The sequence below is a fragment of the Eurosta solidaginis genome, chromosome 1 (assembly GCF_040869045.1).
Source record: "Eurosta solidaginis isolate ZX-2024a chromosome 1, ASM4086904v1, whole genome shotgun sequence".
NCBI classification, from domain to species: domain Eukaryota; kingdom Metazoa; phylum Arthropoda; class Insecta; order Diptera; family Tephritidae; genus Eurosta; species Eurosta solidaginis.
This window is the reverse complement of record NC_090319.1, coordinates 343,646,098-343,661,990: the sequence shown is the minus strand read 5'-3', so window position 1 is coordinate 343,661,990 and position 15,893 is coordinate 343,646,098. Positions and strand designations below refer to the sequence as shown.

Sequence of the window (15,893 nt, the reverse complement as noted above, 5' to 3'; positions counted from 1 at the left end):
GTAAATGTAAATTTATATATATTTCTATTCTTAATAGGGGAAACCATAAGAATTCAATGCAGAACAGTGTTTTGATTGAATTTATGGAGAAACATCCAGATATTGCGAAGGGCTTCACGAAACACACCATCTAAAATCGTTGACACCGTGCTTCTACCTACACTCATGCTAGAATCCTTGCCAACTGATCTTTGATAGGATCCTTCAGCTAAAAACCCTAACGTAGCTGCTAGTTGCAGCACTGGCAGAACTTTCGATCGAGTTAAGCATCCTTCAATGGTGTCCAATACCATTCGGAAAGCCTCTTTGTTTATCCGATATTATGCAATGTAACTGCAAATACACTATAAATATTTAGAAACCCACATTAAGAAATGTTTTTAATTACGCTGTATCTGGCAACTCAAATGGATTGCTGCGATTTCTCAAAATTTTTCTTTTGAACTTCTCGCAATTTTCTTCTTCCAATAAAATAAATGCTACAACTGCTGATGCCACATTGAAGTCAATAAATTTTTTTATTTCTGTTTAGATGCACAAAAAACCATTATTTTATAAAATTTTGCCAAAAAAATTTACATCAAAATTGCCGATGCACTGCAAAACAGCTGATTCGAACATCGCTTTTATTTAAATTCGAAAAGAGCAAAACCAATACGGTTTTATGACACCAATTTAAATCAATATTGGTTTGTAATTCCGACAAAACGCAAAACCGACTTGGATTCCATGACAGCCCTGATTAGTTCCTTTATTTTCGTCTTTTTCGTCTTTTTGAATCCGAACTAAATTCCGAAAATGGCGAAAAATTATTGCCTTCTCGTGCTATGCTAGGAGAGCTGATCAATTCCATAACCTCTGATCCTGCGGCATAATTTGAAGTTTCAATTTGGAGCGTCGCATTTTCTCCATTATTCAATCTACGCTCAAACTTTTCCCTCTCCATTTTCTGAATACGTCTTTTGCGAAGTGCGCTATATTCCATATTTTACCTTTATATATTTGGTTATAATTATTTTATTTATTTTATTTTTCACCAATAAAATTGTTTTTCTTTTAAATTGAATTCACTCCGATAATTCTTTTCGACACAATTCCTCTTTGAATATTTCTCTATACTATAAGTATCCCTACAAGAATACTGACTATCATATGACTATCATCTGATTATCAGCAATGTCAACCTAACGATCAGCGCCTCATACAAACTTTCTATCACAAACCAAAGAGGATAAATGCAATAAGAGCCGTCACTCGTTATTTTTTTGGCATTTACTCGATGTATACTGAGAGGTAGTCGCTACTTTTTTTTTGGGCGAGATGTTTATAAATGTCTTCAATACATTTTCGTGGGGTATTTGTGTTTTTTTTTTTCGACTGTATTTAATTAATTTATTTAATTCTCTTTCCAAAAATCACAGTTACACAAGGGGCCTACACAGCATAGATAAATGCGAGACAATTAAAAATGTCCCTCTCAGAAAACATTCGGCATAAACTTTTTCAATTTCCAGCGAGATACACGCTACAAAATAACGAGTGACGGCTCTTATTGTATTTATCCTCTTTGCACAAACTTAAGGGGACTTGCGCAAATGTGATGTAAACAACTGTGTACGTGTGAGTTTTTGTCTCCTTCTTATACACCAACATGGCCTACTGATTAAGTATATAGCCGTACTGCTCACTCAGTGCTGACACTCTAACCAAAGAGGATAAATACAATAAGAGCCGTCACTCGTTATTTTGTGGCGAGTATCTCGCTGGAAATTGAAAAAATTGATGCCGAATGTTTTCTGAGAGGGACATTTTTAATTGTCTCGCATTTATCTATGCTGTGTAGGCCCCTTGTGTAGCTGTGATTTTTGGAAAGAGAATTAAATAAATTAATTAAATACAGTCGAAAAAAAAACACAAATACCCCACGAAAATGTGTGGAAGACATTTATAAACATCTCGCCCAAAAAAAAAGTAGCGACTACCTCTCAGTATACATCGAGTAAATGCCAAAAAAAATAACGAGTGACGGCTCTTATTGCATGTATCCTCTTTGCTCTAACTATCAAAAAGTGTCATAAATGATAGTTTACTGTAGATATCAGGTTTGACTGTTATACTATCATAAATGACCATTGTTAAATTCCGCCAAAAATTAAACAATGCTTTTTGCTTTTTATTTACTTCATTTCATTACGTTTTTAATTTTGTACGTGATAAAAGCATACGTGTTTGTTATTTGTTTAAAATAAATAGTTTTATAAGAATTCGAGTTCAGAATGTTTAAATTCAGAAAATAACAAAACAACAGAAGAGCGCTTTCCTCATGCGGAAACATCACCACTAACCACTATTATTTTTCGCGTATCAATTTTTTGAGTGCGCCCCATACATTCCGACAGCTTTTGGTATTTTTTAATATTATTTTTGATTTTTTTGCTTTTAGCATGGAGCTTTGAAATGCTCTCTTTTTCATTTTTTAAACTTATTTTTTATATGGTTTTCGTCGGTTGAAAATGGCGGAATTTAAAAAATAACAAAACAACCGTAATAATCATTTGATTGTCATATGACAGTCAGTAGTGACAACATGATTAAATCGGATAAACTGTTCTCACATACATAAAATTCCGTTGAGAATTATGTATCTGTCTCACATGCATAATGGTATCTGCTGTATGTTCTTTTGTTCTGTACCAGGTGTCCGAAGCTTCCCCAGTTTGAGTCCTTTTTCATGATTATAGGCTCTCGTCGGGAACATGCGGACATGCGTGAGCGAACAAAGGAACATACATAAATTTGAGTATCAATGTTTACGTCATAACAGGATCAGTATTGTCAATTACAAGTGTGAGTGTATTAGTAAAACTGTCAGCGTTTCTTGTAGGGTATGTATTCATAAAACCAGTTGCGCGGTTGCATTTCATCAGAGTTGCCATAGTAAAATTTTACTATCAGTTATTGGTATGCAATATTTTACTTTTGGCAACTCTGTTCGATCGTCATCGTGTCGTGATCACGGTCGTTAAAACACGAGGAATGATCGGCTGATGGTGGTATGCAAGCGCAATGCAAAGGAGTACTCCAACATGATAAAAATGAAACACGTACTCCAACATTTTTTGCAGGGTACTTTTTTATTTTTATTCAAATATAAGTTTTTCAAAAATTGCATCTGGCTCAGTAACTGCACTGGAGTTGTCCAGTACAGATTTTACATACAAATACGAATATTGCAGAAACGAGTTTCTACTGTTGTTTGGACATTTACCATACAATATTAATACACTAAAGGACGAAAACAGTAAATAAACGTACTATTCGTCGTCCAGTATTAACCAAGGAATACTCCCTCTACTGATATTTGTGTAAGTTCAAATTATTAGTTTATTTTTTATATTTTTGCTCTTAATGAAGTTTATCAAAGCAATGAAAGCACATCCAAGCGCTGCCAGGACATTTAGGACAATATGTACGGATCTCCGGAATAGTTAACTCGTTTCTATCCTGATTCTGATTTTTCAAACAATATATACATTTACCGCGCATACGTGGCTTATTAACTTTGGTTAAATGGTGGTTATTCGTTGATGTTTTCAAAACCATTTCACCCGATTTTACTTCCGAATAGACTGTTTGAGTAACAGGCATACCTTCTACCTCAACGGTAGTGCATGTAGCTGGCGATTTAAGATCTGCAACCCTTTTTAAAACCTTTAATCCCTGGATCAAGACTGCTGAACTCTGAACTGGCTTATTTCTTGAGTTTAGTAAACGGCAAACAGATTTTCGTTTTTTAGCTGAAATAAAAAAAAGTTGATACAAAATTTTTATCAATAAATATAAAGTTAAGTTTACATTAAATATGTTCTTATGTAGGTACATATAATACAATAAAAAAAAATATGAGCTTTTGGTTTTGTATAAATCGGTTATTTATTTCAAATTTTTTAGGGGATGCGTTTGCTATTTACATTTCACACACAAATTGCTATAGAAATATATTTATAGTCACAAATCGTTAAACATCTCTAAAAATCGAAATTAGCCCAAAAGTTAGGGGTTGTACAAGTTAAATGTACTTCTAATTCGGACTAAGCACGTCTAAAAACAAATACAATTAAAATGTAAGGCGCGTTAACCTCCGAAGAGATTTTAGGCCGCGCTTATCTTCCCATTTATGTCGCTGCTTTTAAATGTTTCCTACAAATTAACGGTACTGAACCTTTGTGTTTTATGCCGACTCCAAACAGCATCTGCAAGCAGAAGAGTTTTCACTGAGAAGCTTTTCATGGCAGAAATATACTCGGAGTGCTTGCCAAATCACTGCCGAAGGGCGATCCCGCTTAGAAAAACTTTTGTTTCTAAAATTTTGATATTGCTTTGCCCGAGGCGTGAATCCAGGATCCTTGCTGTGGTAGGCGAAACACGCTACTACTATACCTCGGCAACCGCTAAACACTAAAATAACAGTAAAAATTATAAACAAATTTTATCAATTATTTTCTTCTTTATTTACTTCATATAGTGACGATTGCACAACGCCGAAATCGCTTTGTTTCCTAACCAAATTTGTACAAGGGATGACGTAAAATCGTTGCAGTATACAGTCAGTGTCAAAATAAAGTGTGAGCACGTGGAAAGTATTTATACTTACTTTATATTTTTGTGTAAAAAAAAACAGGGACGGAAAATTATATTTTTTTTCGGAGTCGAAAAAGTCCTGGTCCAAAAATTGTCCTAGGTGAAAATGTTTGAGTTCTCAGGTTTCTCTATAACAATATCATATCGAATGCATCCTTTTTATTTTTCGAACTTCTTCCATAAAAGTCCACATATAAAAGGAAAATCTGTATTTTTATTTTTTGAGTCCGATAGAACTAGTTAAACTCTGACTTTTAAAAATAAAAGTGCGGAAAAAGAAGATACGGCTTATCCGAATTAAACAATTTTTTTTATTTCGGATCAGCCGTTTCTTTGTTATCAAGCTGGACTTTTACTTTGGCCTTAAAAAATAAAAGTCCGGATTTAACTTTTATTTTATAGTTTAACTAGTTCTAATAATAAAAATCGGAAAATCATTTGTATCTTGATCCAAATATATTAAAAGTCCAAAATTAATAGTTTCGCAAGGAATTATATTATAAAAGGAATAATAGTTTCCGTCCTTGAAAAAAAGTGTACAAAACAACATTTCCAGTACTCGGTGAGTTTTCCATTTGCTTTTAATACGAATTGTTAACGATGTGGCATGGGCCTAACAAGCATTGCTGTCACCTGGCACAATTTTCTGCGGCTTTGAACATATCTAACTACTAGTGGTACTTTTTCGGATTTTTCTGTCTAGGTTCTCTGATGGTGTGATCCAAACTGGATTTCTCGGCACTCGAATTATTCTTTAAAATGTTCAGATAGTCTAGTTTATTCATGCAACTTTCTATGATACCAAATTTCCAACACCGCCTTAGGCCAAACACAATTTTCTTGCTTTTTTTTTGTCGGGGAGACCTAAAATTTTATAACTTCGCTAAAAGTACACTCCGTAAGATGTGTTTATACATTTTTTTTTTTTTTTGTTTTTTTGAAAGTTTAACCGTTTTATTTCGATTGAATTCAGAATTTTAATGAGCATACTTTAAACGAATTCAGTACCAGGTGTTGTTATCCCAACAGTGGATTGTTTCTTCTTGGTTAATTTCCATACAACGTCTAGTTTATTCATGCAACTTTCTATGATACCAAATTTCCAACACCGCCTTAGGCCAAACACAATTTTCTTGCTTTTTTTTGTCGGGGAGACCTAAAATTTTATAACTTCGCTAAAAGTACACTCCGTAAGATGTGTTTATACATTTTTTTTTTTTTTTTGTTTTTTTGAAAGTTTAACCGTTTTATTTCGATTGAATTCAGAATTTTAATGAGCATACTTTAAACGAATTCAGTACCAGGTGTTGTTATCCCAACAGTGGATTGTTTCTTCTTGGTTAATTTCCATACAACGTCTTGTACAACAATATGTCAGTTAATCTAAATGATTTCTTTTCACTTGACATTCTTCTGCACGGCGAATTGGTTCAATTCGCTTTGCCATCACCTGGTATGGATTCGTCTGGATAAATCAAAATTTTGTTTTTAGGTTAAAAGTTGTGTACATAAATACAAAACTCAAATGAACTTTCGTGTGAAATAAGTGACCTACCAGAGCGCGAAATAATTTTTCCGTGTTAATTGCATTGAATTTGTTGTGAAAAATGTTAATGAAAAAAATAAAATTTAAAACATAAACAGAAACAAGTCAAATGGTCAAATTATTTAAATTTGTGGAAAATATTGGTATCTCTTTCTCTTGTTGGATATTGTTTTTGTAATTTGACTTTCCGATAAAGTTTCGTCCGTTTTTTAGCTTGGAATCCAAGCAAAAATAAAGTAGTCATATAGACATTAGTTTAAAAAAAACTGCAATGAATTCTGCAAAAAGAACTGTAAACCTATGTATATCAAAAACATTTTCGAAAAAACACTAAAATGTCGGCAGCATTTATACCCAAGCTTAAAATACTGACGATAAAGTGAAACAATTTCCAAAGAAAGCAAGGGAGAACAATATTTCCCACAAAAGGAATAAGTTTAACATGTTATTCTTGATTTTTTTTTTCATTCTGTTTTTCACCAATTTTTTTCACAATAAAACAATGAAAAAATATTGCACGAATTTTGTTGATTTCTTTCACAAGAACATTGATTTTCGCTACTCATTTGTGCACAAAATTTTCAAAAAAAAAAATTAAATTTTCATTTGTGATAAAAAATATAAAGAAAATCGCCGAATGCCAAAGAAAAACCTATCGAACAAACTGGCTCGTTTGTTTTTAATGAACTAGGTTGCATTTTTCTTGTATTTCGTTGGTTTTTGGGAACATATAATAATGGCCAAATAATGGTGACTTATAACCATAACCAGATAAAACAGCTGATCGAACCTACCTTATGGAAATTAATGTAATCGATTAATGGTGCCATACCATAACGCCAACGCCATAGCCATACCATAGCCAACTAATTGGTTTTTGGTTTCTCGCCATATCCATAACCTAAATATATTTGAGTTGGTGAATTTAATAAGTTTTTGTAGATTTTATTCATTGTTTTGGATACGTTATGACTAAGAGACTTATTTTTTGTGGAATATGTAATTTTTTGCGTTTTCTTCATTTTTATGAAACTTTCACGATTTTTAGGTTAAGGCACCATTAATCGATCACATTAGAGATGGATATGGATATGGGTATGATTACGACTATGGTGTTAGTGTTTAAGGGCTAATTAATGGTGACTTATGACCATAAAGCCATAACCAGATAAATCAGATGATCGAACCTACCTTATGAAAAGCAATGTAATCGATTAATGGTGCCATACCATAACGCTAACGCCATAGCCAATCAATTGGTTTTTGGTTTCTCGCCATATCCATAACCTAAAAATATTTGAGTTGGTGAATTTAATAACTTTTTTTTAGATTTTCTTCATTGTTTTGGATACGTTATGACTAAGATACTTATTTTTGTGGAATATGTTTGTAATTTGTTGCGTTTTCATAATTTTTATGAAATTTTCACGATTTTTAGGTTAAGGCACCATTAATCGATCACATTGAGATGGTTATGGATATGGGTATGGTTACGACTATGGCGTTAGGGTTAAGGAAGTTTAATTTGGCTTTTAGGAATTTTAATTAGCCCTTTATTTGGCATTTGTATTGCTGTGATGATTTCAAGACGCAGTGGGCTTTGTATGTACCGCGTACACGGTTACCCTGCAAAAATCGCGAGTACTCCATGCATGCATGTATGGAGTACTCGCTATGGACCAACCGAGTACTCCAAAATTAGCCACAATTCATAAAAAAAATATGGTCCAATTAACATTGCGATGTCCTAGGACTAGGCCATATACTCCAGCTTCGCATTACATCAGAGTAATCCATGGAGTTCCTACAGTCCAATAAACATCGTGTAGTGATTACAATCGTTAAAAACGAGCAATGATCGGCTTACAATGTGTTCGTGTAGAAACATGAGTTGGTCCATTGCTGCATTATAGTGGACCACATGATCCAACGATTTTTGCAGGGTAAGTCCAAATAGTTCGGTATTCCTTCGGCTTTTCTCTCCATAGTGACTTTAATAATTCGAACACATTTGTGGCTGCCCGCATTCTTCTGTTATAACGCATACGGAGTCATTAACATATCGGCCGCTGAAGGCTCTAATTCAATTGTAAAAATTCCATGTTTAACGTGATCACCAACGTGCTCCAAATTTCTTTTGCAACGTTAACCAAATGTGACAATGAAAGCAACACATTTAAATTACATTAAAACACCTTTTTATTTGTAAATATGTGGGCTAAAGGTTGTTGGTATACATTTTATGGAATGATTATGTAAACCATTTATTGATAACAATTGTTTGCCAGCAGTCTTTATATTCGCACAACAACGAGTTTTCGCATATGACGAGCAACGCCAATTTACCATACATGTTGTAGCATTTCTAGAATGTATTGAATACGTATAACCGTTATATACAAGTTGTCCCCGATAGTTATATTTAATAGGGAAGGTGATGTTGCTGTCAGCGTTATCTAAAACAAATTTAGTTATGAGAAACAATTTAGTATGATTTTAAATTTTCTATTATTATTTGAGAAGCACTTATAATTATTTATGAATCAATACGAGTCAAATAAAATGTATGAATAAAATTTAGTTTCGCGAAATGTCGCTGATTCAACAACGCTCAAATCGATTTTATTAAAGGAACTCACCTCAAACCTCGCAAATGAATACATTTTTCTCTTAAAGTAAGGAGTAATCTGCTTCCATCGGTACAAATTCCGCATGCTAGGACGTCTCACTTCAGAAGCTCTTATACATACACGTCGTGCAAAATGTTCAACTCTCTCCCTGTTTCTGTACAGGTCATAAGAAATCTTAACCTATTTCAAAAGAAAATAAAAATGTATCTGGCTAGTTTTAGCCACTACGATCTACACTTTTTCCAGTTTAAGTTCAGAAATTTACAACTCAAGTTCAGAAAATTGCAATTCAAGTTCAGAAAATTACAATTAAAGTTCAGAAAATTACAAATTAAAGTTCAGAAAATTACAATTAAAGTTCAGAAAATTCCAATTCAAGTCCAGAAATTCCAATTTAAATTCAGAAAATTATAATTCAAGTACAGAAAATTACAATTCAAGTTCAGAAAATTACATCTCAAGTTCCAAAAATTACAATTCAAATTTAAACATTTATTAGGGGGGTTTTATATTTCAAAAGTTATTCCAATTCGTGTTGATGCTTCATTGACAATTGTGGATTGGATATACTGTACCCCAACTTTTCTCCAAGGCACGTACATCCCGAGCTTAGAAATCCAACGGAGGACAACTCTTCTCCGTTGCCTGTGTAAGTGGTCATATTTTCGTCATCACTGATGTCATACTCAATGCAGATCAATCAGGGCTATCATGGAATACAATTGTTGTCGGAATCGGATTTAAAAACGACAAAATAGCTATCATCCGGTGGCAAAATCCTGAGCCAGATAAATAATTTTGCATGTAAATGCAACAACAACGATTTGAGCCAGAAAAATCCAGATAGAAATCTTGTTCAATTTGTTAATTACTTCTTTTTAGGTCGGCAACGCGTATGAGTTAAATGAAAAACAGCGGCGACATCTGCCTATCACATTTCACGTGCGCGACCATTCGCGTGAGAATTGAGCGTGAGCCGGAGCTGTAAAACTCACTGAAAGACGGCAAATAATTACCCAAAGTATGGGTTTAATGTTCGAATTGGAATCAGTGTCGGTTTTAGGTTTCACAGAATCCGATAATATCGATTTTGCTATCGGAAACAATCCAATCAGTTAAATGCTGTTGGATTTCATTCTTTCCTAGTTGTGTTTCTCTTGCAGTTGAGTATTTTCTAAAAATGTAAGTAAATAAAGGTTTATTTTATAAAAAATAAATGTAAATTTATATCTATTTTCGTTCTTAATAGGGGAAAACATAAAAATTTAATGCAAAACAGTATTTTGACTGAATTTATGGAGAAACATCCAGATATTGCGATGGGCTTCACGAAGCACATCATCTAAAGTTGTTGACACCGTGCTTCTACCTACACTCATGCTAGAATCCTTGCCAACTGATCTTTGATATGATCCTTCAGCTAAAATCGTAACGTCCTTCAGTGGTGTCCAATACCATTCGGAAAGCCTCTTTGTTTATGCGATAGTATGTAATGTAACTGGAAATACACTATAAATATTTAGAAACCCACATTAAGAAATATTTTTAATTACGCTGTCTCTGGCAACTTAAATGGATTCGTGTGATCTCTCAAAATTTTCCTTTTGACCCTCTCGCAAAAAAAAATTAACATCAAAATTGCCGGAGCATCGCAAAACAGCTGATTCGAACATCGCTTTTATTTACATTCGAAAAGAGCAAAACCAATACGGTTTTATGACACCAATTTAAATCAATATTGGTTTGTAATTCTTGGACTTGGATTTCATGACAGCCCTGATTATTAGTAATTATACACCCTACACTAAAAAAGAATTTTACTAAGTGAATTGGCATTTACTACTATATTAAAATTTCATATAAAAAAGCCATATACTTTTCTTAACCTATGTAGTAATAGAATGTGCTCATTCAATATTGTAATTTATTCAAAGTATAAATTAACAAAATGTTTAATAAAAAAAAAAAAGTTTGCGAGGTTTACAATGCTTACGAGCCATTACATTTGTCAATTTTATTTCAAATATGTGATTCTTGTTAAATAGAGACTACTTTTTTTGTGTGCCCGTGTAATTACCCACATAGCATATGGAAGATTGATTGGAAAGAATCGGAAACGCTTTAAAACACACTTAAAAATTATCCCCACAAGACTCATAAATGATGGTAAATATGACTCGAAAAAGACTAAATACTGATTAGAAATATAAGTTAAAAGAGGCTCACCAAGTGTAGTCGCGCGTAGGGTACCATTTTCTCCCGACGAGGGAGTCTTTTCTGATCAGAAAATATATATGCTTATTTTGATCATGCTGGAAACTCGAAAAAGACTCTAATATGATTAATAATATCAAAAAATGCTTGGTGGGTAATTAAAATGGACATCGATTGATATATACTTCGCTCTCTATATTCACATCTCTTATATTCACATCTCTTATATTCACTTACTCTACTTAGTTCAACATTTTAAAATTAGTTATGTATACACATATTCAGACCAATTCTAAATATTCTCGCGGAATTTTGTTCTCGCGGATTTTTTTATTCCCGCGGAAAAATTCCTCCAATTCTGTTCTCCTAGGGAGAACAATAATTGGGGAATAGGAATTTCGAATTTTCGAAGTCAGCTGTTTTGTCAATTGAAATTTCGTTGCACATTTCTTATTTTGTTTAAAATATTGAAAAGTTTAATTATTGTTGCAAATTTGTTGGAAATTAAGAAATAAAATATAAACAATGCACTGTATTTATTGCATTTCATGTGGTATTCACTGAAATGAGCAATGAATTGGTGCCACAGCAACATCAACAGCGGAACATAAGAAGAAGACGGTCGCATAACATAAATCTGCCGGAGTTGCCTGCTTTCATTCAGCAAAGCAATTTTCTGGCGGCCAAGTTAGTTGAATTCGTCCTTCGTCATAAGCCAAAATTTATTTAAGCCTTATTAAAAAATCCTTGCGCTATTTCTGGATGGCTGCATCAGATATGTATACCAAGAGCTCTACCGTTGCTTATGATATACTTTTCGACTTAAAATAAAGAATATTGTGGTTGTAGTTGTTGTTGTATTAACAGTGAGAATATTGTGGTAGAATGTAAATACATATTTTAGCACAAATTTATACAAATAAGTGTTCTTTCTTAAAACGAACCAATTTCCTTTAACTATTTTGATGCATTCCCTTCAATTTAACCAAGTGAAAAAACTCCTATGAAATGGCAGAGAAATCTCCCTCTCCCTCACATTCATAATACCTACTTTTCTCCAATAACCGGTTTCCACTTTTTCGAACATTGTTCAGAATAGAATAGGAGGAAAGGGAGAAGTGAAAAAACTCACAAGGAATTTTTATTTAGAATACGAGGAATGGGAGAAGGGAAAAAACTTGCACGGAATTTTCGTTTAGAATTGGGCTGATTGTATTCATCCAGATGATATTCAATAAACAGTCTTCAAACGAGTCACGTCATTTTATTATTAAAGAGATCGAAACTCAATATTCTTAAAATCTACCAATTTTAAGGCAGCATTATTTTACGAGAAAGACTGACCCCAAAGTCAACTAACTGATTGGACCTTATCAGTGCTGCTTCAGACCTGGTAAATCCACCATCGACCAGATCTTTACCATATGCCAAATGTGAAGAAGACTCAAAAATTATTCCTATGGGTTCATATTTGGAAGGACTTTTTACGCAACGCCAAAAAAAGCCTAGGCGGTTAAGTGCCCATTATTTGTTTGTGATTTATTAAAATGTTTTTTTCCGGGAGCCAATGTATCAGCCGACAGCAATATTCTTTTTGAAGCATTTTTATATGAAAACCATGGCTCTACTATATGGTTGGCTCAGCTCAACAGCAACAACATACCTTTGTTCAGATTGTCAAAATCGGCGTGTTGGTGTTAGACGAATGGAATGGAATGAAAACATAAAACTTAGCAGATTTTGTGTGTAGTAAGAAAATGTTGTCAATGTTTTGGTTTCATTTTGAGTTTGCCATCTCCTTCTAACAATCACTACTCCAGTGAAATGAAAAAAATTAAATCAGCTGATGAGATGAGCCACCATATAATTGAGCCATGATGAAAACTGATATGACTTTTTTTCTGTTTATGGCGCAGGAACAGTAAGGTTGGCAAGGACCCGCCCCAGCCGACAATGACTAGCCACTGTGCACCACCACATCATGCCGACCGCCTTCCTTACTGATTCCACGGTAGATGCGTTACCATAACAGATGGCGCCCAACGGGATTTGGTGCCAGAGGCGCTGTCGCGCTGGTCATTCCGGGTCAACTTGTGAAGTTGACCATCCCACCAGTCCGAGGTGAGCAGCCGCAGGAGCAGCCACCTGCGTTGCGGTGGGATGGTTAGATGGATCAAGTTGTCCGGAGTGATCATTGTTGACAGTTGCTGAGGGCGCCATAACAGATGGCGCTCAACGTCACGCCTGAAGCGCTGACCGCGAGGGTCAGTCGGGTCAACCTGTGAGGTTGACCATCCCACCAGTCCGAGTGAGCAGCCACAGAGCTGCCACCTACGTTGCGGTGGGATGGTTAGACGGATCAGGTTGTCCGGGCTGGTCATCGGGGGCAGTAGCGGAGGGAGCCACGAGACTTTACGTCAAGTCTCCGGAATTTTTTTTTTATTTTCACCCAATGAGGCCGTGCTGAACGCACTTAGTTTTTTTTTGTAATTGGGGTGTTTTTTTTTTGTAACCGGAAGTTGTCCGCAGTCGGCGATGGAAAATTATGTCCGCTAAATTGGGATTTTTTTTTGTAATATTTAATTTTTTTTTGTTGTATATATAGTCCCCTTATGCCGAATTTGTGTTGTCTTGTGTGTATGTATGTGGAAAAAGAACCCCAGCTCATCCCACGTCCCAGGTGGTAGTTTAGAATACCACCTGGACTGTGAAGGGTTGAGCTGGGATTCAGAGTGGCACTCCTTCCTGTCCCACCAGACTGGGGGAGCGGTTCCGAAACCGCTCCACCCATTGCGGCGGAGGCAGGAGGGGTGTCCAGCAAGGATGGACGGGAGGCCTCAACACCCCCAACCAGTCCCAGGGGCAAGCCCCTGGAGACTGCCCCTGCGTTGCGGCTGGGCGTGTTGAGACTGACCCGTGTGTGCCTGGAGCGGACCCTAGTGGCCCCAACCAGTCTCGGAGGGGGGCCTTAAGACCCCCTCGCATTGCGGTTGGGAGCACTAGGGGCAAGTATGAATGGATTTATGTTTTTTTTTTGTTAGCCTGTATCCCGAGTGCCTTCGGAAGGAGGATGTCAGCATTCCCATTGATTTCACGACCTATATCTAAAGTATTTAATCGCTTCTTTTTCCAGCTTTTGGAGGTTTCATTTTTTTTTAAATATAAATTTACATACATAAACCTTTTTTGTATCACTAAGCGCCTTACGGGCATAAGTTTTTTTTGCTGGACCAATTTTTTTTGAACATGTCGCGCGACCAGTCATTCGGGCAACCGGGCCGGAATACCCCGTTTGGGAGTGCAGGGAATCCCCGGAGAAACCAGAACCGGGGCGGTAATACAAATAGAGGGGCCTTCTCACAGGCCAGGCGTCCCTTGGTGGTGCACACCCCAGTGGGCGGACAATACGGAGACCCCGCGTTATTAAACGTGGGCTCGGACCTGAATGGCCCTCGCGAAAAATTGGACATACCTGTAAGCACCAGTCATGTGAACGCGCACGATATCTCGGGGCTAATGCCCAATGCGGCGATCTACGCACCCGAAGGAGCTGGTGCTTTACCACCAAACCCGGAGATGGGAAATTTCGGAGACGCTACAAGCGATCGGACCTTAGGAATGCAGGACGAAGCCACTCGTGGAGGCTCGTGGGTGGACGTGCTACACCAACTGTTCCAGGCTTCGCAGGAGGAAATGCGGAGAGAGATGGGCTCAATTAGAGCCAACATGGCCCAGCTCAACGCCGCTCTCGAATCCACGCAGCAAGCAAACCAGCAACACAGGAACGCGAGTAGGATGGACCGTAACCCATTGCCATCGGTAGTACCACCAATGTACCCGACTCCAAGCAGCATAGCAGTAAAACCGCAGGAGTGGAAAATCGCATTCGACGGCACTGGGAGTGTAGCCGATTTCCTCTTCAAATTAAACACCTTGTGTGAGCGCACACAATGCCCTGACGAACAAATAATGGCCAGTTTCCACTTATTCCTTTCGGGACGAGCCGAAGAATGGTACTGGCTGTTCACAAAGCAAACCCCAAATGCGACATATGCCTTTTTGTGCTACTCGTTGAAAAGAGAGTTTGGCACTTTGAAAACGGACCACGAGATCATGATGGAGATCTCCATGCGGAAGCAAAAAGCAAGTGAGTGTTATGACGTGTTTCACGCGGACATAATCTCCTTGAACGCGCGCTTAAGGGAGCCAATGTCAGAGCTTCTACTGATTGACATAATAAAAAGGAACGTCAACAGTAGCCTTAAGCTAATGCTTTTTAATGCGGACGTAAGGACCCTCCATGATCTACGCGATGTAGCACGCAGAGGTGAACAAGTGCTGAAAGAGAGCAAGCTGCTGGGAGCCAATTACCCAGGACGGCATGTAAGCGAGGCACGCGTGACAACCCCGGACATGAAGATGGAAGGTGAGGACGGCGAGATAGATCCGCAGATAGAGGCGCTGGAATATAGACGCAGCAGAAGACCGGACTACTCGGGAATCCAATGCTGGAATTGCCAGGGAATGGGGCACTCCTATATATATTGTGAGGAATCCATAAAAAATCCTTTTTGTTTTAAATGTGGGTACAAGGGTGTATTCACTCCTAAATGCCCTAGGGACCATCGTAGGCAGGGAAACCAGTACCCGAGCGAGAAGGCGGGGGAACCTCGTTCGGCTTCATAGCTCCCACATCAGCCAGTGCTCGAGGCGTCGTCCCGTGCGCTGAACCAGAGGGTGAATCTCTGCATGGAGGTGGTGAGCTTCCGAGGTGCAGTAGTACCCTGGCAGAAGAGCCCTCAAACGAGATAGCAACCTTCCCTGACAGTACTGACAATTCGAATAGTTCTGAATCCGAGAGT

The 15,893-nt window shown here is 36.9% G+C and overlaps 1 protein-coding gene across 8 annotated transcripts in view; it reads right to left on the bottom strand.

Annotated features, from left to right (window-relative positions):
- Positions 1–15,893, bottom strand: part of LOC137237973 (modifier of mdg4-like) — a 222,395-nt gene that overhangs the window by 109,346 nt on the left and 97,156 nt on the right. For 2 of the 8 annotated variants that reach the window (XR_010949068.1, XR_010949070.1), the window contains exon 7: positions 3,658–3,797. The exons of 5 other annotated variants lie outside the window; for them this stretch is intronic. Coding sequence is in view for 1 of the 3 variants with exons in the window: in XM_067762452.1 (XP_067618553.1) it covers positions 3,406–3,797 (392 nt within the window). In the remaining 2 variants the exon portion in view is untranslated. Of the gene's footprint in view, positions 1–3,360; positions 3,798–15,893 lie in introns of those variants that run through there. One more of the 8 variants, XM_067762452.1, reaches the window with a different exon arrangement.